The sequence below is a fragment of the Phyllobates terribilis genome, unplaced genomic scaffold, assembly GCF_046119375.1.
Source record: "Phyllobates terribilis strain yellow unplaced genomic scaffold, ASM4611937v1 Scaffold_5__5_contigs__length_657084704, whole genome shotgun sequence".
Lineage (NCBI taxonomy): Eukaryota > Metazoa > Chordata > Amphibia > Anura > Dendrobatidae > Phyllobates > Phyllobates terribilis.
Genome location: NW_027362765.1, coordinates 342,262,835 through 342,289,322, shown reverse-complemented (window position 1 = coordinate 342,289,322; position 26,488 = coordinate 342,262,835). Strand labels below are relative to the sequence as shown.

Sequence of the window (26,488 nt, the reverse complement as noted above, 5' to 3'; positions counted from 1 at the left end):
AGAACAGGCTGCAGTGTGGGGTCCGTCCAGGCCCTGGAGAACAGTCTGCAGTGTGGGGCCCGGCCCTGGAGAACAGGCTGCAGTGTGGGGTCCGTCAAGGCCCCGGAGAACAGTCTGCAGTGTGGGGTCCGTCCAGGCCCCGGAGAACAGTCTGCAGTGTGGGGTCCGTCCAGGCCCCGGAGAACAGTCTGCAGTGTGGGGTCCGTCCAGGCCCCGGAGAACAGTCTGCAGTGTGGGGTCCGTCCAGGCCCCAGAGAACAGGGTGCAGTGTGGGGTCCGGCCTGGCCCTGGAGAACAGTCTGCAGTGTGGGGCCCGGCCCTGGAGAACAGTCTGCAGTGTGGGGTCTGTCCAGGCCCCGGAGAAGTCTGCAGTGTGGGGTCCGTCCAGGCCCCGGAGAACAGGCTGCAGTGTGGGGTCCATTCAGGCCCCGGAGAACAGGCTGCAGTGTGGGGTCCGTCCAGGCCCCGGAGAACAGGCTGCAGTGTGGGGTCCGTCCAGGCCCCGGAGAACAGGCTGCAGTGTGGGGTCCGTCCAGGCCCCGGAGAACAGGCTGCAGTGTGGGGTCCGTCCAGGCCCCGGAGAATAGGCTGCAGTGTGGGGGCCGTCCAGGCCCCGGAGAACAGGCTGCAGTGTGGGGTCCGTCCAGGCCCCGGAGAACAGTCTGCAGTGTGGGGTCCGTCCAGGCCCCGGAGAACAGTCTGCAGTGTGGGGTCCGTCCAGGCCCCAGAGAACAGGCTGCAGTGTGGGGTCCGGCCTGGCCCTGGAGAACAGTCTGCAGTGTGGGGCCCGGCCCTGGAGAACAGTCTGCAGTGTGGGGTCTGTCCAGGCCCCGGAGAAGTCTGCAGTGTGGGGTCCGTCCAGGCCCCGGAGAACAGGCTGCAGTGTGGGGTCCATTCAGGCCCCGGAGAAAAGGCTGCAGTGTGGGGTCCGTCCAGGCCCCGGAGAACAGGCTGCAGTGTGGGGTCCGTCCAGGCCCCGGAGAACAGGCTGCAGTGTGGGGTCCGTCCAGGCCCCGGAGAACAGGCTGCAGTGTGGGGTCCGTCCAGGCCCCGGAGAATAGGCTGCAGTGTGGGGTCCGTCCAGGCCCCGGAGAACAGGCTGCAGTGTGGGTCCGTCCAGGCCCCGGAGAACAGGCTGTAGTGTGGGTCTTTCCATGGCGTGCAGCCTCTTTTATACTCGGAGAGAAGTGCAGGCGCAGTCTCCTCTGTCCTCATTGTGAGCAGTATGGGAAGTAACTGGCCTATCACCTCACTTATCTAGCCCTGTTTGCCCATACAAAATATTCCTCAAAACTAGGACCCTGGTGTCATCTGTTCACACCCCCCCATGAGACCGGGTCATGCCGCTTTACATGAACACCATATTTATTATATAGATGGCCGGACCCTATAATTCAAGCACTTGTATGGCTATATGCGCATGATGCGTATTTGAAGCAGAAATTTTCTGTGCGTTTCTGCTTCTCCTTGGCAGGGAAAACGTTTTTACATGCGTTTTTTTAAGCGTTTTTGTACATCAATTAATGATTTTTGGAACTAAATAAAGTTATTTGGTGGGACATTGCTTAAACCTTGGATTACCATCAGAACTGGGGTGAGTAGATTGGTTAATTTGAATGATTAAAAAATGTATCTGTTGTAATTCAAATAAAGTTTGCTCTGTATCCGTGTGTTTATTTAACTCTTTACTTTAATTAAGTTTGCTTATGACAAGGTGTCAATCAGACCTCTTCATGACCAAACAAAAGAGCTAGGTATCAGTTAGTCCCATTCACCCAATCTTCATTAGGATTTCTATTCATGTAATTTATGCAGCTGCTGTGAGCTGCTATTTTAAGCCTGGGAAGGTGTCAAGGCAAACATGGTCCGTGGCCATTAATAACATCTCACAGCTGGTTCATTAGCCGCTACGTCCCCCCGATCAGCACTCAGCAGCGCTTTGGAAACAGCTTATTTTTGCTGCGTCCAAAACGCGGTGTTCTAATGCCAAATTTTTGTTGCGGGTAAATGTGAATCCACCGCATACAAGGACACTTCAATCGGTCAAAATCTGCAGCGGAGACTGGCGTGTCCGTTACAGAAATTGACTTGCTGCCGGTGAGTTTGGGTACGTGGCCACGATCAGGAGCCGCTGCAGGTTTGATGCTGGGTGTTTATACAGCGTCAAACCCGCAGTGTCCAGATGTTACAGCATAGTGGATGGGATCTCTAGAAATCCCATGTCCACTATGCGTGTATCAGAGGCTGCGAATCACCCGTGGACACTAACATGTGACGCATCTTTCAGGAAAGCAGCATGTCAAATTCTCGTGCAGAGTCGCTAGTCTCCACAACAGAAATTTGACCACTAGAATGTATTGAATGTGGTAAATACGCATGGTTCAGCGAACACATGGGGATTTACCTGCGTTCAATAGAATGCAACGTTTTGGACACAGCAAAAAATATGCGTTCAAAGTGGTGCTACGTCCGGATTGTGGGCACAGAGCCTAAAATTAAAAAAAAAAAAAAAATGGCGTGGGCTCCCACGTCATTTTTAGAACCAGCAGAGGGAATAGCCAACTGCTGGGGGCTGATATTAGTAGCCAGGGAAGGGGCCATTAGCCAACAATGTTCCCTGGCTATTAATATCAGCCCACAGCTGTTTGTTTAGCCTTTACTGGCTAGATTACGGGGGGACCCCAGAAAAAAATTGACGTAGGGTCCCCCTATAAAATTTAACCAGCAAAGGCTAAACTAGACAACTGCGGGCTGATAGCCAGGGAAGGGGCCATGGATACTAGCCCCCTTTGCGGCTATTAATATCACCCCTCAGCAGTCACGCTGTTATTAGCGGGAGCGGTGGTCGGGATGAGAGTTGTAGTCTCCTCTTCATCCTGGGTACCACCCGCACCGCGTTCGCACTGCAAATTCACGGCCATTGAATTTAATTAAAACGCAGCAAATCCACATTTGCCTGCGGGTTTGCTGCGTTTCAATGTGACGCTTTGGCCGCCAATTTGCGGCGTGATCGTGCTAGAAATGGTCATGCTGCGGCTTGCAATGCAATGCGAATTCGGCGCATTAATTAACGCATCATGTGCACAGCAGATCCGAATTCGCATTGCTATGCATGGCAGACCGATTAACAAGCGTTTTCGCGGCCGGAAAAATGCTACGTGTGAACTTAACCTTAGCATTCACCTTTTGTTCCCCCCTATTTCCTCATCAACTGTAAGCTCTTGTGATCGGGACCATCGCTCCTCCTGTGTCTGGAGAATTACGTGTTTCTCTTTATTGTCTGTACTCGTCCCCTCTAAAATGTAAAGTGCTGCCGTACATGTTGGCGTTACAGAAATAAAATGTATTAATATGGCAGCAGCCTCCTCGGCCCGCGCGGTGGTGAGCGGCGCAGCAGCAGCCTCCTCGGCCCGCGCGGTGGTGAGCGGCGCAGCAGCAGCCTCCTCGGCCCGCGCGGTGGTGAGAGGCGCAGCAGCAGCCTCCTCGGCCCGCGCGGTGGTGAGAGGCGCAGCAGCAGCCTCCTCGGCCCGCGCGGTGGTGAGAGGCGCAGCAGCAGCCTCCTCGGCCCGCGCGGTGGTGAGAGGCGCAGCAGCAGCCTCCTCGGCCCGCGCGGTGGTGAGCGGCGCAGCAGCAGCCTCCTCGGCCCGCGCGGTGGTGAGCGGCGCAGCAGCAGCCTCCTCGGCCCGCGCGGTGGTGAGCGGCGCAGCAGCAGCCTCCTCGGCCCGCGCGGTGGTGAGAGGCGCAGCAGCAGCCTCCTCGGCCCGCGCGGTGGTGAGAGGCGCAGCAGCAGCAGCCTCCTCGGCCCGCGCGGTGGTGAGAGGCGCAGCAGCAGCAGCCTCCTCGGCCCGCGCGGTGGTGAGAGGCGGCGCAGCAGCAGCAGCCTCCTCGGCCCGCGCGGTGGTGAGAGGCGCAGCAGCAGCAGCCTCCTCGGCCCGCGCGGTGGTGAGAGGCGCAGCAGCAGCAGCCTCCTCGGCCCGCGCGGTGGTGAGAGGCGCAGCAGCAGCAGCCTCCTCGGCCCGCGCGGTGGTGAGAGGCGCAGCAGCAGCCTCCTCGGCCCGCGCGGTGGTGAGAGGCGCAGCAGCAGCCCCCTCGGCCCGCGCGGTGGTGAGAGGCGCAGCAGCAGCCCCCTCGGCCCGCGCGGTGGTGAGCGGCGCAGCAGCCGCCTCCTCGGCCCGCGCGGTGGTGACAGGACACCGCAACTTCCATCCTCGCTCTGAGCGGTGCGCCTTTCTCCATCCTCGCTGTGAGCGTTGCAGCTCTTCTCCGTCCACGGTGTGGCAGTACAGGACACCGCTACCTCCATCCTTACTGTGAGCGTTGCAGCCTTCTCAGTCGACGGTGTGGCGGGGACAAGGCACATGTACCGCTCCATCCTCGCTCTGAGCGGTGCGCCTTTCTCCATCCTCACTCTGAGCGGTGCGCCTTTCTCCATCCTCGCTCTGAGCGGTGCGCCTTTCTCCATCCTCGCTCTGAGCGGGACGCCTTTCTCCATCCTCGCTCTGAGCGGTACGCCTTTCTCCATCCTCGCTCTGAGCGGTACGCCTTTCTCCATCCTCGCTCTGAGCGGTACGCCTTTCTCCATCCTCGCTCTGAGCGGTACGCCTTTCTCCATCCTCGCTCTGAGCGGTACGCCTTTCTCCATCCTCGCTCTGAGCGGTACGCCTTTCTCCATCCTCGCTCTGAGCGGTGCGCCTTTCTCCATCCTCACTCTGAGCGGTGCGCCTTTCTCCATCCTCGCTCTGAGCGGTACGCCTTTCTCCATCCTCACTCTGAGCGGTGCGCCTTTCTCCATCCTCACTCTGAGCGGTGCGCCTTTTTCCATCGTTGGTGTGGTGGTATAAGACACAGAACTTCTTGCAGACAGATGACTGCACCTCCACAAGATGAATAAGTCAGAGTTTAATTTTGGTCCACAGAGGAGAACAATGTTATAAATACAGAACCTGAACAAACGCAGCAAGAAACACATGAAAAGTGGATGGGAGGAAGGGATGGCTGTAGCCGCAGGACAATAACAGACCATGGTTGGGGTGCACTTTCTTTTCTTTTTTACAACTTTTATACAAATGAAAAAGCAGCTGAAATGAGCCAGCAACTAGGAGTGCGGAGTGCTGTGTCGGGAGGGCGCAGCTCAGTCTCTCACCCTTATGATAGCAGCAAGAGTTCAAGTCTTCTTTAAAACAAAAATATATATATATTCCTATGTATATACAGCCAAAAGAGGTGCCGCTTATTAACAGTCCACATGGCTCCACAGAAGCCTCAGCACTCAATCCACGAGGCGCCGCCACTGCACAACCTCATCTGTAACTCTGAGAACTGCTGCATGAGCCATCTGCAAGAAAAGAGAGAGGAGTGAGGAAACACCATGGCATGTAAGAACCGAGAGCAAGCGAGCAAATCCCACCACCGCGAGAGCGCCATTCACAATGGACTAGGATACCGCCGAGAGAGCGCCAATCACACTGGGCTAGGATACCGCCGACAGAGCGCCATTCACACTGGACTAGGATAGTGCCGAGAGAGCGCCATTCACACTGGACTAGGATAGTGCCGAGAGAGCGCCATTCACACTGGACTAGGATAGTGCCGAGAGAGCGCCATTCACACTGGACTAGGATAGTGCCGAGAGAGCGCCATTCACACTGGACTAGGATAGTGCCGAGAGAGCGCCATTCACACTGGACTAGGATACCGCCGAGAGAGCGCCAATCACACTGGACTAGGATACCGCCGAGAGAGCGCCAATCACACTGGACTAGGATACCGAGAGAGCGCCATTCACACTGGGCTAGGATACCGCCGACAGAGCGCCATTCACACTGGGCTAGGATACCGCCGACAGAGCGCCATTCACACTGGACTAGGATAGTGCCGAGAGAGCGCCATTCACACTGGACTAGGATACCGCCGAGAGAGCGCCAATCACACTGGACTAGGATACCGCCGAGAGAGCGCCAATCACACTGGACTAGGATACCGAGAGAGCGCCATTCACACTGGACTAGGATACCGAGAGAGCGCCATTCACACTGGGCTAGGATACCGCCGACAGAGCGCCATTCACACTGGACTAGGATAGTGCCGAGAGAGCGCCAATCACACTGGGCTAGGATACCGCCGAGAGAGCGCCATTCACACTGGACTAGGATAGTGCCGAGAGAGCGCCATTCACACTGGACTAGGATAGTGCCGAGAGAGCGCCATTCACACTGGACTAGGATAGTGCCGAGAGAGCGCCATTCACACTGGACTAGGATACCGCCGAGAGAGCGCCAATCACACTGGACTAGGATACCGCCGAGAGAGCGCCAATCACACTGGACTAGGATACCGCCGAGAGAGAGCCATTCACACTGGACTAGGATGCCGCCGACAGAGAGCCATTCACACTGGACTAGGATGCCGCCGACAGAGAGCCATTCACACTGGACTAGGATGCCGCCGACAGAGCGCCATTCACACTGGACTAGGATGCCGCCGACAGAGCGCCATTCACACTGGACTAGGATGCCGCCGACAGAGCGCCATTCACACTGGACTAGGATGCCGCCGACAGAGCGCCATTCACACTGGACTAGGATGCCGCCGACAGAGAGCCATTCACACTGGACTAGGATACCGCCGACAGAGCGCCATTCACACTGGACTAGGATACCGCCGACAGAGCGCCATTCACACTGGACTAGGATACAGCCGACAGAGCGCCATTCACACTGGACTAGGATACCGCCGACAGAGCGCCATTCACACTGGACTAGGATACCGCCGACAGAGCGCCATTCACACTGAACTAGGATGCCGCCGACAGAGCGCCATTCACACTGGACTAGGATACCGCCGAGAGAGCGCCATTCACACTGGACTAGGATACCGCCGACAGAGCGCCATTCACACTGGACTAGGATGTCGCCGACAGAGCGCCATTCACACTGGACTATGATACCGCGAGAGCGCCAATCACACTGGACTAGGATACCGCCGAGAGAGCGCCATTCACACTGGACTAGGATACCGCCGAGAGAGCGCCATTCACACTGGACTAGGATACCGCCGAGAGCGCGCCATTCACACTGGACTAGGATACCGCCGACAGAGCGCCATTCACACTGGACTAGGATACAGCCGACAGAGCGCCATTCACACTGGACTAGGATACCGCCGACAGAGCGCCATTCACACTGGACTAGGATACCGCCGACAGAGCGCCATTCACACTGGACTAGGATACCGCCGAGAGAGCGCCATTCACACTGGACTAGGATACCGCCGACAGAGAGCCAATCATACTGGACTAGGATACCGAGAGAGCGCCATTTATTCTGGACTATCATCTACATTCTGCCTGCAACATTTCTAACAAATGTGTTCATGTGGGAGCGGTGATCCCCTACACTGGCTGCTGTAGACCCCCACATCAACGGCCCCTCCAGCTGCCAACCCTGCCCTTATCCTTACATCACCACCTCAACCGCCTGCTCCTGATGGTGGTACATTTCCCCTAGGTTCCCTTCTTATACTGTATGGGTGGCCTCCACCGCCTGCTCCTGATCAGGGCTGTGGAGTCGGTAAGCCAAACCTCTGACTCCTCAATTTCCATGACACCAACTCCACGACTCCCTCGTACACGGCTCAGGTTTAAGTGATAAATTTACTGTAGCACAGATTCATCTCAGCTAAAAGTTTAGACCCTTAGATCAGGAATAGGACAGACATTTATAGGACATTTCATCACTTTCCCAAATTCATGTGAAAAAAATATTCCCCACAAACTGCATTGAACGACTGTACCCAATTTATTATATATTTTAGGAGTCGGTCCATTTTATACTGACTGCTTCCGACTCCATAACTCCAACTCCACAGCCCTGCTCCTGAAGGTGGTACATTTCCCCTAGGTTCCTTCTTATACTGTATGGATGGGCTCCACCGCCTGCTCCTGATGGTGTTACATTTCCCCTAGGTTCCCTTCTGATGCTGTATGGATAGGCTCCACCACCTGCTCCTAAAGGTGGTACATTTCCCCTAGATTCCTTCTTATACTGTATGGATGGGCTCCACCGCCTGCTCCTGATGGTGTTACATTTCCCCTAAGTTCCCTTCTGATGCTGTATGGATAGGCTCCACCACCTGCTCCTCAAGGTGGTACATTTCCCCTAGGTTCCTTCTTATACGGTATGGATGGGCTCCACCGCTTGCTCCTGATGGTGGTACATTTCCCCTAGGTTCCCTTCTGATACTTTATGGGTGGGCCAGCAGGAAGGTTGGAAGTAGGGAGATTTGCATTTTCCTGCTTCACTGAGCATCTCCAAATGTTCAGTATCATTGTGGCTAATCAACTGCAATGCTGAGGTTTGGTATAAAAGGGTCCACAAGCTAATGGCTTCAAAAGAATTCTCTCTTAACCCCTGGGCATCCCCGTTTGCTCAACAGAAATCTACAGTCTCGCCGGCACCGACACAAAATATGGAATATCGGAAGTTCTATACTGCCGATAATGGGACACATTTTTAGTGGCAGGGTCAGCTAAGGAACAATACGTATAATTTTCCAAATCTTTACGCCATTCTGGTGAGCTGTAATGCAAAAGTACAAAATAACAGACCGCAGCTATGTCATGTGTAGTCTCTAGAGAAAGGTAAATTCATATGGAAAATATGGTCTCACTCGCGCGCTTCTGCGATCAGGGAGTCCAATTTCAGGCAGGTCTTCATCAATGACATCTGCAAAAAACTGTCACCCGCAATTGCCCCTACAGCTTCCATACTTTCAAGTTCCTCCAGGGATAAAGGTTCAACAACAGATACATTTGCATTAGTTTAACCCTTTTGTAGCATTTCCCACATTTGGCCAAAACAAAGGAAATTTACAGAACACAATCACATCATGCGTTAGTCTTTACCACTGCGAAGTCATGGGTTTCTTTCTCACATGGGGTTTCAAAAGTCAGATCAGCAGTGGTGGCTGGAGGATAATGAACAGAGGTGGCTCCCATTAATCTGCTCTGCAGTTTTCTGTTGTCCACCAAGCTGCCATGGACCAGATTACCGGACTAACGAGTCCAATTGAGCATTAACTGACTGTCCTTCTACCCTCACATGGCACGTTGGTCTCTCCAGGTTATGAGATGGCAAGGCAGAGTAGGCCAGACTAGCAAATGGTGACTTTCTCCAGTCTACAAAAATAACTTTGGGACAGCCCAACTAAGGAACCCCATGTCAACCCACACATGAGAAAAGGGAAAAAGTAGTATAAGGTACGACAAGAACCTGGTTCTGAGAAAATATTCCCACATTTTGGGGTAAAAAATGACTTTATTATACAGAGTAATTGAGAGTCATAGACAAAATGTGGAACAGCCAATAGTTTCTAAATCTCATCCTCAAAGCGTGATGGATGAAGCGCCAACACATATACTAGGGCAGGGGTGGGAAATCCATATTCTGCTAAAGGCCATTTGGATATTTATACCATCCTTTGGCGGCCGTACAAATTTCGCACTAACTCCGACCACAAAGTACGACCTGACGCTGGCACTGGTGTCAGAACGCAATCTTACATTGCACACGTCTCATCAGCATTCAGCAGTGAACACTACGTGTACAAAGAGCAAGAAATATTAATGGGCCAGCAGCCCAAGCATGGCGATCCCTGGGAGTCTGCCTGGTGGCCGGATAAAAGGTCATCAAGGGTCGTAAATGGCCCATGGGCCTGAGGTTCCCAACCCCTGGATTAGGGGGTCATCTAGCCTATGATAAGACAAAACATAGGGGAGTGTTGGTAGCAGTTAACAATACTCGTGAAGTGGATTTTATCTCCAATGTCCCGAAGGTGAAAATGTCAAGACATGTTATCAGGTACAAAAAGTAAAAGAGTTAGCACAGAACAATAGGGACGTGATTACGGAGCTCCCGGTTGTACAAATGTGATAAAACACGAAGTCATCACAGAACCAGATATCAAAGTAAATCAAAACCTCTCCAGTGTGACTGAGGCCAAGCAGAAAGTGATTGCTAGGAGGCATAAGTGAAGTAAAATTTAGGGGTTATCCAGGACTCATAGCTTGTGGTCTAGTCCCATAGAATTCATCCCAAATCTTACACTTCTGCAATGAATTTAAGAAGCTGAATACTGGGTCAGAGTTTGATGTCTGGAATAAATGAGCTTGTTAAATAGACTTTAAGCTCTAGAAAAAGCAATACCACCTCCAGCGAAACGCGCGTCGAGTCGTTTCTTGCCATCAGTTTTACCTTGCGGTGCTTCACAGCTTACTCTGACCTGGTAAGATCTATTATAGGGTTTGCTGCCTAAATATGAATTCTAGAACTTTTTTGCCTTTCACATGCTTATACTTAGAGCATCAAAGATCATAGCAAAAGTGCTTCTATCATCTGCAGGGGGTATTTCCCCTTAATCAGGTCGTCCCTGACACCACATTTCCTGGCACTATGCACTTTTGTGGTAACCAACTTACTATATACTAACTTACTGTTTACCTTCTTTGTAACAAACAAAATTTACACTTTTGTATGCCAATGAGACTCAGTCTTCTCTTTCCATTCTATTGCTTGAGTTGGCATCTTTTGCTAATACCAGTCTACTTCTAGACTGGTACTTGTGGCATTGTTTGTCACTATTTGCATTGGGTCTTTGCTTGACATGGAATATATGTATATGCCCTTGTACTATCACTGATAACCCACTTAATATTATTCGCTGCCACCACCGATCAGATTTGAAATACAATACAGGCCAGATGGGACGCCTGCTTTCTGGTAGCGTATGGCTTCGGGGGAGGGAATGATTACAGAGCAAAAGGAACAGAACTATTAAATTTTATATTTATTCCAAAAGGGAGGCAGTGTTTATGAAAAATATACAAAAGGTTTTACAAAGAGAGACATTACAATACATATGCAGTTACACGAAAATAAAAATGGGTTAAAGAAGAACTTACTCGACAGATCGCAGAGATGATTCAGTCTAGCTGGAGGGAAGCGCTCCTATGCCCATTCAGCGAACGTGACCCCTGCTTACATATAAATATGTAACTTCCAACATGAGTATAGATCAATCTTCAGTGAGGTCTTTTAAGCCGAGGGGGGGACCTACCCACACCCCCTGTGATGACATCACGTGGGCAGGGCTCCAGCCTTCATGTTTTCATTAAAATATCTAACTTCCGCGATAACTCCTCGCAGGTTGATCGCAGAAGCGCGCGAGAGATACCATATTTTCCATTACGAATTTACCTTTCTTTAGAGACCACACATGGCATAGCTGCGGTCTGTTATTTTGTACTTTTGCATTACAGCTCACCAGAAAGGCGTAAAGATTCGGAAAATTATGCGTATTGTTCCTTAGCTGACCCTGCCACTAAAAAGGTGTCCCATTATTATACGAAATTATAGAACTTCCGATATTCCATACTTTGTGTCGGTGCCGGCGAGACTGTAGATTTCTGTTGAGCAAATGGGGATGCCCTGGGGATAAGAGAGAATTCTTTTGAAGCCAGGAACTGCATCCTTCTCACCTAGGTGTATATTTATCACAGGCCTGTGCTACTACAACTACAATCGTATGTTAATTAGAAAGGACTATTGAGCTTGCCATCGCTCCTGTGTACTCTGACAAATGGTAGATAGGGGAGGGGGAAAAAGAGTGGTTTGGAGGAAAAGAGAGGAAGAGATCACAGGGAGAGAGATTTTCAATATTTCTATGACACTTGGTGATGCTGGACACTTCATAGCATTAGACCTTCACAAGGTGACTGGCCGGTGCCACCACAGGTCAGGCTGAAGATTTAACACCTTCAGCCCGAGGGACACTTTCAATACACGGTTCTTCCACTTGGTTTACATGCGCTCCAAGCCACATTTCAGAGACTAATGGACAGGATTTTGAGGCCACATCAGGCAGCAGCCGATTTATATCTGAATGATGAGAACATACATGGTCCAGGAGGGAGAAAAATACCAGGTGTACATAATTGGGCAGGTGTTCTGAAGCCCTAAATAAATAGAGGGAGGCCATCCAGACCCAGCCTCGACCAGTAAACAAGAAGTTACGGCAATCCTAAGGTTAACTGGTGACTACAAAAGCTTTATAGGGAATTTACCAGTATGGCAGCCACTTTTACTGACCTTCCAAAAGACAAGGATTCAGTCATGGGGAAGTGGACCTCTGAAGCGGAGCAGGCTTTTCAGAAGTAAAAATGCACTGTGTGTACCCGGCCAGTGTTAATGCCGGATTGTCAGCCTCTGATGTGGGTGTAAAGACGGTACTGTCACCTGTGAGGGCCGGGAGGACCATCTTATACCCTTCTTCACAAGGCTAATCCTGCTACTCCAGCCTTTTATACTCTACCAAAAATACATAAGGATTTGCAAAAACCACCAGGTAAACCGATAGTTGCTTCAAACAAATCAATTTTATCCCCTTATCAATTTTCTAAAAAAAATATATATATATATATATTGACATCACTTATACGATCCACCAAATCATTCCTACTGGATACCTCTGACTTTGCGGATCTTATTAAATCTATTAGTCCCATCAATTCAATAGGATATTGGTCACTTGAGACGTCCAGTAACCAAGGCGAGGGTCTCACAGATACTGAGCGTCTGCTATATTCCTCGGGCCTGGATCTTATAAACTTAGTACTTTGTGAAAATGGTTTTCTATTTGGTGACAAATTTTACGTTCAATGCAAATGAAGCGCAATGGGTTCAAAGAAAGCACCGCCATACACAAATGTATTTATGTCAAATTCTGAGAAGAGATATACTTATAAGTGACTCAACCTTCACACGACGCCGCAACGTGGCGAAGCGGTAAAGAGGATATATTCCGCGTTTGGCAAGGTGACCAACAGTCTTGTGTGTATTCTTCCAACATCTCAATAGCCTGGACCCTAACTTTCTACAATGCAAAAAGTCAATATTTTTCAACAGGACAATGACCCCAAACACACCTCCAGGCTGTGTAAGGGCTATTTGACCCAGAAGGAGAGTGATGGGGGGCTACACCAGATGACCTGGCCTCCACAGTCACCAGACCTGAACCCAATCGAGATGGTTTGGGGTGAGCTGGACCGCAGAGTGAAGGCAAAAGGGCCAACAAGTGCTAAGCATCTCTGGGAACTCCTTCAAGATTGTTGGAAGACCATTTCCGGTGACTACCTCCTGAAGCTCCTCAAGAGAATGCCAAGAGTGTGCAAAGCAGTCATCAAAGCAAAAGGTGGCTACTGTGAAGAACCTAGAATATAAGACATATTTTCAGTTGTTTCACACTTTTTTGTTAAGTATATAATTCCACATGTGGTAATTCATAATTATAGACTGTTCATGTCTTTGTCACCGGGCAAACTTAAAAACAGCAAGGGATCAAATACTTATTTCCTTCACTGTGTGTGTGTGTGTGTGTGTGTGTGTGTGTGTGTGTGTGTGTGTGTGTGTGTGTGTGTGTGTGTGTGTGTGTGTGTGTGTGTGTGTGTGTGATATAATTATTTCTACATTTTTACATTTTAAAAATTACAAATAAAAGGATGGAGATTTGTGCAGATAACGGACCAAGGTGTCAGACTTTCATTAGCCTGTTAGGGTTATGGCTTGTTCTCGGTCATCGTTAGGAAAGGCCGGTGATGCAAATTTCCCAACTCTAACAACCCAGCCTCCTCTAACCTTGTGCCAAAAACCTGCAGCCGTGGGATCTTCTAAGCAGCTGCTGAGCACTCTGAAATTAGAAATGGTGGAGGCCTGCAAAGCAGGAGAAGGTATAAGAAGATAGCAAAGCGCTTTCAAGTTGCCCTTTCCTCATTTTGAAATGTAATTAAAAAATGGAAGTTACCAGGAACAGGGGAGGTCAAGATAAGGTCTAGAAGACCAAGTAAAATTTCAGTGAGAGCTGCTTGTAGGATTACTAGAGAGGCAACTCAGAACCCCCATTTGACTTCAAAAGACTTTCAGAGAGATTTAGCAGACTCTGGAGTTGTGGTCCATTGTCTACTGTTCAGAGACACGAGCACAAATATGGACTTCATGGAAGAGTCATCAGTAGAAGATATGTCCTGTGCCCCCGCCATAAAATTCAGAGTCAGAAGTATGCAAAAGAACATCTAAACAAGCCTGATGCATTTCGGAAACAAGTCCTGTCGACTGATGAGGTTAGAATAAAACTCTTTGGCCACGATGATCAAAGGTATGTGTGGAGAAAAAAGGGCATAGAATTTCAGGAAAAAAACATCTCACCAACCATTAAGCATGGGGGTGGATCAATCATGTTTTGGGATTGTGTTGCAGCCAATGGCACGGGGAACATTTCTAATAGAAGGAGAAAAGTCTTTCAGAGAATCAGTGTTAGATGTATGTAATAAGGAGAAAGAGCGTCATTTGTTGAGCATTTCAAGTTTGGACGCTGGACCCGGTCAGGTGACCTCCAGCAGAGGATTTCAAAATTTAATGGTCAGCGCCAGACACAGAGACGTGACGCAGGCCAGACGCGCTGAAGGAACCAGTGAGAGAGACCGGGGTGAGAGACCCGTAAGGCAAGACGGGTGGCTGCCGGTGAACGAGTGCGGGATTCAGCGCATCGGTCCCTCGGGGGTCACGGCTATGGAAGAGGACCGGGACTTGGATACGACATTAAGGAAATGTACAAGACCCTCCTACCCACGACGTGGTAAATAGCCCCGATTGACAGGACAAAGAGGATAGAAACGAGTCGTGCCGGAGAGATCTCGTCAGCAGAAGCTGACGAGCGTCATCACTGAACAGGGAGGTCACTTCAACCGCTCCCTCACCGTACCGGGAACAATCGGGTTTAGGGTATCAGGTTGGGAGGGGGACGGGTGAGGTGGAGAAAGCCAAACGGGATCTAATTGACTGTCAGAAAAAGACTTAAAGGCCTAGCGGGAATAACCAGAGACCCCCGCTAGGACCATTCGCAGAACCGATGGACTTCAGTGATTAATCCCATATTTGGGCTGGATACAGTATTTTAGAGAAGGATTTTATTGTTATTGCTATGGTGATAGTGTTCTCATTACTAACCCCTGTTGCAATCCCTGTCAGCTTGTTTAATATAACACTGCTCAAAAAAATAAAGGGACCCCTGAAATCCCCCCTCCTAGATGTGAATGGATGAAATCTTCCCATTGAATACTTTGCTCTGTAGAAAGCTGAATGTGCTGACAACAAAATCACCCAAAAATCATCAATGGAAATCACATTTATTACCCAATGGAGGCCTGGATGTGGAGTCACCCCCAAAATTAAAGTGGAAAAACACACTACAGGCCGATCCAACTGTGATGTAATGTCCTTAAAACAAGTCACAATGAGGCTGAGTATTGTGTGTGGCCTCCACGTGCCTGTATGACCTCCCTACAACGCCTGGGCATGCTCCTGATGAGGCTGAGTATTGTGTGTGGCCTCCACGTGCCTGTATGACCTCCCTACAACACCTGGGCATGCTCCTGATGAGGCTGAGTATTGTGTGTGGCCTCCACGTGCCTGTATGACCTCCCTACAACGCCTGGGCATGCTCCTGATGAGGCTGAGTATTGTGTGTGGCCTCCACGTGCCTGTATGACCTCCCTACAACGCCTGGGCATGCTCCTGATGAGGCTGAGTATTGTGTGTGGCCTCCACGTGCCTGTATGACCTCCCTACAACGCCTGGACATGCTCCTGATGAGGCTGAGTATTGTGTGTGGCCTCCACGTGCCTGTATGACCTCCCTACAACGCCTGGGCATGCTCCTGATGAGGCTGAGTATTGTGTGTGGCCTCCACGTGCCTGTATGACCTCCCTACAACGCCTGGGCATGCTCCTGATGAGGCTGAGTATTGTGTGTGGCCTCCACGTGCCTGTATGACCTCCCTACAACGCCTGGGCATGCTCCTGATGAGGCTGAGTATTGTGTGTGGCCTCCACGTGCCTGTATGACCTCCCTACAACGCCTGGACATGCTCCTGATGAGGCTGAGTATTGTGTGCGGCCTCCACTTGCCTGTATGACCTCCCTACAACGCCTGGGCATGCTCCTGATGAGACTGAGTATTGTGTGTGGCCTCCACGTGCCTGTATGACCTCCCTACAATGCCTGGGCATGCTCCTGATGAGGCTGAGTATTGTGTGTGGCCTCCACGTGCCTGTATAACCTCCGTACAACGCCTGGGCATGCTCCTGATGAGGCTGAGTATTGTGTGTGGACTCCACGTGCCTGTATGACCTCCATACAACGCCTGGGCATGCTCCTGATGAGGCTGAGTATTGTGTGTGGCCTCCACGTGCCTGTATGACCTCCCTACAACGCCTGGGCATGCTCCTGATGAGGCTGAGTATTGTGTGTGTGGCCTCCACGTGCCTGTATGACCTCCCTACAACGCCTGGGCATGCTCCTGATGAGGCTGAGTATTGTGTGTGTGGCCTCCACGTGCCTGTATGACCTCCCTACAACGCCTGGGCATGCTCCTGATGAGACTGAGTATTGTGTGTGGCCTCCACGTGCCTGTATGACCTCCCTACAACGCCTGGGCAAGCTCCTGATGAGGCTGAGTATTGTGTGTGGCCTCCACGTGCCTGTATGACCTCCCTACAATGCCTGGACATGCTCCTGATGAGGCTGAGTATTGTGTGTGGCCTCCACGTGCCTGTATGACCTCCCTACAACGCCTGGGCATGCCCCTGATGAGGCTCAGTATTGTGTGTGGCCTCCACGTGCCTGTACGACCTCCCTACAACGCCTGGGCATGCTCCTGATGAGGCTGAGTATTGTGTGTGGCCTCCACGTGCCGCTATGACCTCCCTACAACGCCTGGGCATGCTCCTGATGAGGCTGAGTATTGTGTGTGGCCTCCACGTGCCTGTATGACCTCCCTACAACGCCTGGGCATGCACCTGATGAGGATGAGTATTGTGTGTGGCCTCCACGTGCCTGTATGACCTCCCTACAACGCCTGGGCATGCTCCTGATGAGGCTGAGTATTGTGTGTGGCCTCCACATGCCTGTATGACCTCCCTACAATGCCTGGGCATGCTCCTGATGAGGCTGAGTATTGTGTGTGACCTCCACGTGCCTGTATGACCTCCCTACAACGCCTGGGCATGCTCCTGATGAGGCTGAGTATTGTGTGTGACCTCCACGTGCCTGTATGACCTCCCTACAACGCCCGGGCATGCTCCTGATGAGGCTGAGTATTGTGTGTGGCCTCCACGTGCCTGTATGACCTCCCTACAACGCCTGGGCATGCTCCTGATGAGGTTGCGGATGGTCTCCTGTGGGATCTCCTCCCAGACCTGGACTAAAGCATCCGCCAACTCCTGGACAGTCTGTGGTGCAACGTGACGGTGGATGGAGAGAGACATGATGTCCCAGATGTGCTCAATCGGATTCAGGTCTGGGGAACGGGCGGCCAGTCCATAGCTTCAATGCCTTCATCTTGCAGGAACTGCTGCCACACTCCAGCCACATGAGGTCTGGCATTGTCCTGCATTAGGAGGAACCCAGGGCCAACCGCACCAGCATATGGTCTCACAAGGGGTCTGAGGATCTCATCTCGGTACCTAATGGCATTCAGGCTACCTCTGGCGAGCACATGGAGGGCTGTGCGGCCCTCCAAAGAAATGCCACCCCACACCATTACTGAGCCACTGCCAAACCGGTCATGTTGAAGGATGTTGCAGGCAGCAGATCGCTCTCCACGGCGTCTCCAGACTCTGTCACGTCTGTCACATGTGCTCAGTGTGAACCTGCTTTCATCTGTGAAGAGCACAGGGCGCCAGTGGCCACTTTGCCAATCCTGGTGTTCTGTGGCAAATGCCAAGCGTCCTGCACGGTGTTGGGCTGTGAGCACAACCCCCATCTGTGGACGTCGGGCCCTCATACCACCCTCATGGAGTCGGTTTCTAACTGTTTGTGCAGACACATGCACATTTATGGCCTGCTGGAGGTCAATTTGCAGGGCTCTAGCAGTGCTCCTCCTGTTCCTCCTTGCACAAAGGCGGAGGTAGCGGCCCCCTCCACATCTCCTGGTGTACTGGCCTGTCTCCTGGTACCACCTCCAGCCTCTGGACACTACGCTGACAGACACAGCAAACTTTCTTGCCACAGCTCGCATTGATGTGCCATCCTGGATGAGCTGCACTACCTGAGCAACTTCTGTGGGTTGTAGAGTCCATCTCATGCTACCACGAGTGTGAAAGCACAACCAACATTCAAAAGTGACTAAAACATCAGCCAGAAAGCATTGGTACTGAGATGTGGTCTGTGGTCCCCACCTGCAGAACCACTCCTTTATTCAGGGGGTCTTGATAATTGCCAATAATTTCCATCTATTGTCTATTCCATTTGCACAACAGCAGGTGACATTGATTGTCAATCAGTGTTACTTTGATTTCATAGAAGTTTCATTTACTTGGAGTTATATTCTGTTTCAGTGTTCCCTTTATTTTTTTGAGCAGGGTATGTACATATATAAATTGTTATTTATAGCTATTTGACTGCCCTCATTTTGTGACTCTGCGCGTTGCATTCTGACACCTGCATTACACATTTATAAGTAGAGGGAAAAATGGATTCAATGAAACTAACAAACTCTTGATGCAAACATAACACAATCTGTAAAAAAGCTGAAGTTGAAAAAAGGATGACTTCTACAGATGGATAATGATCCTAAGCACGTCAAAATTCAAAATAGACGACCTCAAAAGGCGCAAGCTGAAGGTTTTACAACGGCCCTCACAGTCCCCTGATCTGAACAACATTGAAAATCTGAGGCTAGACCTCAAAATAGCAGAGCGTGCAAGACGCCCCAGGAATCTCACAGAACTGCAGGAATTTTCCAAGGAAGAATGGATAAAAATCCCTCAAACAAAAATTGAAAGACTCTTGTCTGGCTACAACAAGCGTTTACAAACTGTGATACTTACAAAAGGGGGCGCTACAAGGCACTAACCATGCAGGGTGCACAAACTTTTACATTTTAGAAATTTCAAAAAGGAAAATGGGCTGATGCAAAAGATGAAAATACAGTGGTGTGAAAAATCTTAGTTACTTACCAGTAATGGGATTTTACAGAGCACATGACAGCACCACCTGAGAGAGGGCACCCCACATCAAGGACAGGAAACCTACTGATTAAAAGGGCGGCACTTCTCCTTCCTATCAGTTGAGTTTCAGAGCATGAGAGGACCTCCAGACAGTATGTTGGTGCACAACTACCACCATTAAAACATTGCTCACTATACACCCACACATAGTGCACACCATTAGTGATAAAGAGGGAAGGAATATAAAGGTGCTGTCATGGGCTCTGTAAAATCCTGTTACCAGTAAGTAACTAAGATTTTTTCCCCTTCTCCCATGACAGCACCACCTGAGAGATTTATATAGAAGAACCTTAGGGAGGGATCACCGCTTGAAATACATTTCTCCCAAAGGATAGATCAGCAGATGAAGACAGATCAAGCCGGTAATGGTTATAGAAGGTGGAAGGAGATGACCATGTCGCCGCCTTACATATCTTGTCGATAGACACTTCCGCCTTCTTACCCCGGGAGGTCGCCACGGCCCTGGTGGAATTTGACCTCAAGTTCTCTGGGACTGACACATTACTGGAAGAATATGGTAAGCTAATGGCGTCCCTGACCCATCTAGCTATAGTGCCCCTGGTTCCTTTGAGGAACTTCCTAGCTCCCTGGAAAGACACAAACAAGACTTAATTCTTCTTCCATTGCTTGGTCACAGCCAAATATTGAATCAAGACCCGTGGCTTTTTGACTGTTGCTGAGACTAAGGTCACGATCTTGTCCTTTTTGTTTTCCAGTAGTAGAAAAGTCTGTTCCCCTGAGTCCAAGGTAAGCCCTAAGAAAGACTGAACTTTTTGGCTCCAGTCTTGACTTTTCCAGATTTAATATCAACCCAAGTTCGGCCAGACTGGTCCTGACCTCTGTAAACTTAAGTTTGCAGTGTTCTACTGAGCGGCCTACTACCAGAAAGTCGTCGAAGTACAGGACTATCAGGCTATGCCGTTCCCGCAGATGTGTCGTGACCTCCAGAATGATCTTTGTAAAGATCCTCGGAGCCAGAGAGAGGCCGAAGAGCAAAGCTGTGAATTGAAAATGCCCGACCGGCCTGTTGATGAATGTAGCCACTCTCAGGTACTGCTGACCGTTCGCATGGATTTGGACGTGGCAATAGGCGTCCTTCAGGTCCAGGACACTCATGTAACATCCCAGGAACAACATTTTTATGGCCGATCTCACAGACTCCATCTTGAATGGTCTGTAGGTCAGGAAGTTGTTCAGGACTTTCAAGCTATGGTTCTGAAGGTGCCGTCTGTTTTTTTTTTTTTTTTTATTAGAAACAAGGGAGAATAGAATCCTTTCCCTTGTTCGCTTATCGGCGTTTCCTTCAGAACCTGTTTTTCACTAAGCTTAATACTTCCTTCTCTAGGGCTGCTAGCTTCCTGGGAGACAAGATCCTGAAGGTTTGCCGAGGGATAGATGTGAACTCCAGTCTCAGTCCTGATTTTATTATCCCCAATATCTAAGCACTGGATGTAATTTTTTCCCTGGCGGGTAGGAAGTGGGACAGCCTGCCTCCTACCTCGGGAGGCCCGCCAATAGGGGTTTTCCTTTTCTCAGACAGAGGACCTCCGAACATGAAGCCTCCACTCTTTGGCTTCCTGTCCTTCCATTCACCCTGTTCCCAGGAGAATTTGCTCCTGTTATATCTCCTTTTACGAAATCAGTTCTTGTACTGTGGCATCGATACATTGGGAAACCCCATTATTTTATCTGCCGTCTTATCTAGCTTTCGTCCAGAGCTCGGCAGAAAAGAGACTCCCCTTCACACGGGATTGAGCACAACTTAGTCTTGGACTGGAAATCTCCTGGCCAGATTTTGAGCCACAGTGCTCTGTGAGCCGAATTGGACAAATTTGCTGACCTAGCTGCCAGTCTCACCGACTAAGCCAATGCGTCCGCGAGGAAGGCAGCCGCGCCCTGCATTAGTGGGAGACTGGCCAGGATCTTTTCCCTTCCTCTTTAATTTGGTCCTCTAGTTGTTGCAACCAGATCATCATTAACTTGGCTGAGCAAGTGGCTTTGACTGCCGGTTTTAATCCTCCCACTGAGGACTCCCATGTCAGTTTTACATTAGCCTCAGCTTTCTTGTCAAGGGGATCTTTGAGAGCTCCCAAATCCTCAAACAGCAGGGTGGATTTCTTAGAGGATTTCGACACCTCAACATTGATTTTAGGGGTTTTATCCCACTTGGCTGTGTCCTATTCATCAAACGGGTACCTCCTCTTGGATGATGATGGCAGCTGCCCTTTCTTTTTGGGTCTCTTCCACTCTTTTGTCAAGGAGCATCTTTCTCTCATTGACCGGGAATGTGCTCCATTTCTTCTGATCTAGACCCCCGAACATGATGTCTTGGACTGTTCTAGGGGTCTTGGTATCCGCTATGCCCATGTCACGGGTGTGTCAGATGTGATAGACAGTTTCCCTGCAGTTGGTTGCAGAAGATCTTTGTTTGGCATTACAGACACCTTCTTAGCTGCTTCACTCTAAGATCCAGCGGCTACCTCCTTCCTGCTAATTGACACCCTGGCCTGGGTTTTTAAATAGTTTCAATTTCCAGCAGAAAGGTGCCGGTGATACTCATGTTTCCTTGTGAATGCTTGGAGCTCTCAGACTGCTATTTTCCTTGTGAAGGCTTGGAGTTCTCTTTTTTTAATCGGCTAAAGCTAAGCTACTTTCCCCCGTGTCTATCTCCCTTGTTTTCTTTAGCTGTCAGTGGGATCAGCTTGCGCTCATCCCCCCTATCCAGGGCAAAGAGCTAGAGAAAGTCATAAGTTACTTACCGGTAAAGGGATTTTTCGGAGACCATGACAGCACCACGAGAGAGGGGATCCACCCACCAAGGACAGTAAACCTACAGGCTTAAAAGGGGCGGCCCTCCCTCTCGCCTCAGTTTGGATTACAGAGCATTGAGAGGACCACCAGGTTAGTAGACATAGCAAACATTATAAACCAACATTTTTATATATCACCAACTAAGAGTGATAATCAATAAACAAGGAGTGCTCCCACAAACGTGAAGGGAGGGAATATAAGGGTGCTGTTATGGTCTCCAAAAAATCCCGTTACCGGTAAGCAACTTATGACTATCTGTCGACCATGACAGCACCACGAGAGAATTGCAGAGATGAAGATGTTTAGGGAGGGACTACAGCCTGGAGCACCCTTCTCCCGAAAGTGAGATCAGATGAAACACCCGAATCCAGTCTATAGTGCCTATAGAAAGACGGAGAAGACCATGTAGCAGCCTTACATACAGTTAGGTCCATATATATTTGGACAGAGAGAACATTTTTCTAATTTTGGTTCTAGACATTACCACAATGAATTTTAATCAAAACAATTCAGATGCAGTTGAAGTTCAGACTTTCAGCTTTCATTTGAGGGGATCCACATTAAAATTGGGTGAAGGGTTTAGGAGTTTCAGCTCCTTAACATGTGCCACCCTGTTTTTAAAGGGACCAAAAGTAATTGGACAATTGACTCCCATGCTATTTCATAGACAGGTGTGGGCAATCCCTTCGTTATGTCATTCTCAATTAAGCAGATACAAGGCCTGGAGTTGATTTGAGGTGTGGTGCTTGCATTTGGAAGGTTTTGCTGTGAAGTAAACATGCGGTCAAAGGAGCTCTCCATGCAGGTGAAACAAGCCATCCTTAAGCTGCAAAAACAGAAAAAACCCATCCGAGAAATTGCTACAATATTAGGAGTGGCAAAATCTACAGGTTGGTACATCCTGAGAAAGAAAGAAAGCACAGGTGAACTCATCAATGCAAAAAGACCTGGGCGCCCACGGAAGACAACAGTGGTGGATGATCGCAGAATAATCTCCATGGTGAAGAGAAACCCCTTCACAACAGCCAACCAAGTGACCACCACTCTCCAGGAGGTAGGCGTATCAATATCCAAATCTACCATAAAGAGAAGACTGCATGAAAGTAACTACAGAGGGTTCACTGCACGGTGCAAGCCGCTCATAAGCATCAAGAAGAAAAAGGCTAAAAAACATCTTAAAAAGCCAGCACAGTTCTGGAAGAACATTCTCAAGATCAACCTCTACCAGAATGATGGAAAGAGAAAAGTATGGCGAAGGCGTGGTACAGCTCATGATCCAAAGCATACCACATCATCTGTAAGACACGGCGGAGGCAGTGTGATGGCTTGGGCATGCATGGCTGCCAGTGGCACTGGGTCACTAGTGTTTATTGATGATGTGACACAGGACAGAAGCAGCCGGATGAATTCTGATGTATTCAGAGCCATACTGTGTGCTCAGATCCAGCCAAATGCAGCCAAACTGATTGGTCGTCGTTTCATACTACAGATGGACAAAATTACCCCAAAACATAAAGCCAAAGCAACCCAGGAGTTTATTAAAGCAAAGAAGCAGAATATTCTTGAATGGCCAAGTCAGTCACCTGATCTCAACCCAATTGAGCAGCATTTCACTTGTTAAAGACTAAACTTCAGACAGAAAGGCCCCCAAACAAACAGCAACTGAAAACCACCGCAGTGAAGGCCTGGCAGAGCATCAAAAAGGAGGAAGCACAGCGTCTGGTGATGTCCATGAGTTCAAGACTTCAGGCAGTCATTGCCAACAAAGGGTTTTCAACCAAGTACTAGAAATGAACATTTTATTTACAATTATTTTATCTGTCCAATTACTTTTGGTCCCTTTAAAAACAGGGTGGCACATGTTAAGGAGCTGAAACTCCGAAACCCTTCATCCAATTTTAATGTGGATACCCTCAAATGAAAGCTGAAAGTCTGACCTTCAACTGCATCTGAATTGTTTTGATTAAAATTCATTGTGGTAATGTCTAGAACCAAAATTAGAAAAATGTTCTCTCTGTCCAAATATATATGGACCTAACTGTATGTCTTCTATCGATACACCTGTCTTCTCCACCCAAGAGGTCGCCACTGTCCGGGTGGAGTGAGCCTTCAACCCTTGTGGTATTTCCTCCCCGCTGAATGTATAAGCTAGGGAAATAGCCTCCCTAATCCATCTAGCTAAGGGGGACTTCGTTATTTATATCCTACCAAGGTGTTAGGAAAGGCTTTAAAATCACAAACTGTCTCTCCTAAAATCTCTGGTGACCAAGAGGTACCTAATTACACATCTCCTTACATCTAGCGTATGAAACTCTTCTTCCTTCTGGTTACCCGGATTAGGGCAGAAGGAGGGTAGGACTACTCGCATAAATTCTGGTTGTAACAGGTTTACGGCTACGCATTAAAGGTAGCTACTAGGCCTTGGGAGAACCCCTTTTTTCTTAATAGCTTCCCTTCAAGTTCCATACAGTCAAGTGGAGGCCAGACACTTGAGGATGGACTATCGGAGGATATCCGGAACTTCTGGTAGGACCCAAGGATCTGTCACAGACATGCTCCTCAGGCACGAGAACCAGGGCCTCCTGGGTCAAAAGTGTGCGACCAGCAGAACTCTTGCCTCTTCCTCCCTGATAACCATGAGAAGAAGGGTCAACGGGGGAAAGGCATAGGCTAGGCTGAACCACAAAGGTATTTGGAGAGCGTCCACTGCCAGGGGTTTTTGTTTGGGATTTAGGGAACAGAAAAGGCGTGTTTTTTTATTTAACCTTGTGGCAAACAAGTCCACTACCGGAGGCCCCCATCTTTGGACTATTTGGATGACAAATGTCCTGATTTAGTTCCCCTTCTCCCTGTATCGGGGTATAGCGGCTTAAGTAGTCAGCCCTTGAATTTTCTTTTCCCTTTATATGAAGGGCTGTTAGGGAACGAAGATGGCATTCTGAGATCTGAAAGAGATGATCCACCACTCATCAGAGATCTTGATCGTGTACCCCCCTGGTGGTTCATGTAAGCTACTGCGATTTTATCAGAATCTTTACGTCACATTTTTGAAGAAAGACTAGAAAATAATTGACTGCTAGCAACTCTTTAACATTGGAGGAGAGAGAGTCTTTTCCGTATTAAACCAAGACCCCTGGGTTACAATATCTCCTAGATGGGCACCTCACCCACTGGAACTGGCATCGGTAGTAATTGTTTTGGTGGTTCTAAAAATCCAGGGGACCCCTCTGGATAGGTTCGCATCATCATCCCACTACTGTAAGGATTCAACTGACCGGGGGAACAAGGAAAACCTCCCCTCCAAGTGTCCCTTCAACAAAACTTCATTATGCAGTACATCCCATTGTAAAACCCTAGAGTGGTATTGAGCCCCCAGAACCCCAGGGAACCAAGATGTCAGGGTACCTAACAGGGACATCACAACTCTAAGGGACATGACTGGGTTTGACACGGCCCTTCTCACTTGATCCCTGATCTTTAGTTTTTTGGCTTCAGGGAGGTAACATGTCTGAATCCAGTATAACGCCCAAGAATTGCTGAACCTTTGCGGCAGTTAACCTAGATTTATTCAGATTGAGAACCCAGCCCAGATTCTCCAAGATGGAGATCACTATTTCTAGATGCTTACTACATTGGAGGGCAGAATTACCAACTATCAGGAAATCATCCAGATAAGGGATAATATGTCATGTTCTCTGACATGAGCATTACCTCTGCCACAATTTTGGTAAATACCCGGGGGGCCTATGGCTAAACCGACTGGAAGGGCCCTATATTGAAAATGCTTGATGACCCCATCTATAACCAGGCCACTCCTGGCAATCTGAATGGATAGGTACATGGTAACAGGCGTCTTTCAAATCCAAAACTACAATGTAACAATCTGGAAACAGCAATTTTATTATTGACTTGACCGATTCCATTTTGAAGGTGGGGATTATCAGGAATTTATTCAGTTTATAATACACCTGAAAAGAACCGTCCGGCTTAGAGACCAGAAAGAGAGGGGAATAAAATCCCAACCCTCTTCCGGACACCGGGACCTCCACCAGGACTGCTTTATGAACAAGGTCCAGGACTTCTCTCTGAAGGGCGAACTGTTCCGACATAGAGGAACGAACCGGGGTCAAGATAAACCTTCCACGAGGAACTGCTTGGAACTGAAATCTCAGACCCGAACCTATCAGATTAAGGATCCAAATACTGGCTGAAATCTTTGTCCAAGCAGGTAAGAAGCCCATTAGCCTCCCCCTACCTGGGGGGTAGAAGACGTATTGAACAGAAGACCTCTACCTTTTGGTTTATGGTCTTCCCATTTATCTTGGTCCCTCTGTGGCCGCTTACGTACAAATCTTCTCCTGCGAAAAGACCTCTTATAGGCAGGCATGGACAGGCTAGAGAAACCCTTCTTCCTGTCACTTGCTTTGTCCAAGATTTCATCCAGTACTGGACCGAAGAGATGTCCCCCTTCGCAAAGTATAGCACAGAGTCTAGTTCTAGCCTGGATGTCACCCGGCCAACACTTGAGCCACAGAGCCCTGCGGGCTGCATTAGACATGGC

At 49.3% G+C, this 26,488-nt stretch overlaps 1 protein-coding gene across 1 annotated transcript in view; it reads right to left on the bottom strand.

Moving 5' to 3' along the window:
• Positions 1-4,884: 4,884 nt before the first annotated feature.
• Positions 4,885-26,488, bottom strand: part of CACUL1 (CDK2 associated cullin domain 1) — a 53,557-nt gene continuing 31,953 nt past the window's right edge. Inside the window, exon 9 of the mRNA XM_073681263.1 lies at positions 4,885-5,335. Within this exon, the coding sequence (XP_073537364.1) occupies positions 5,301-5,335 (35 nt within the window). The 3' untranslated portion in view covers positions 4,885-5,300. The remainder of the gene's footprint in view (positions 5,336-26,488) is intronic.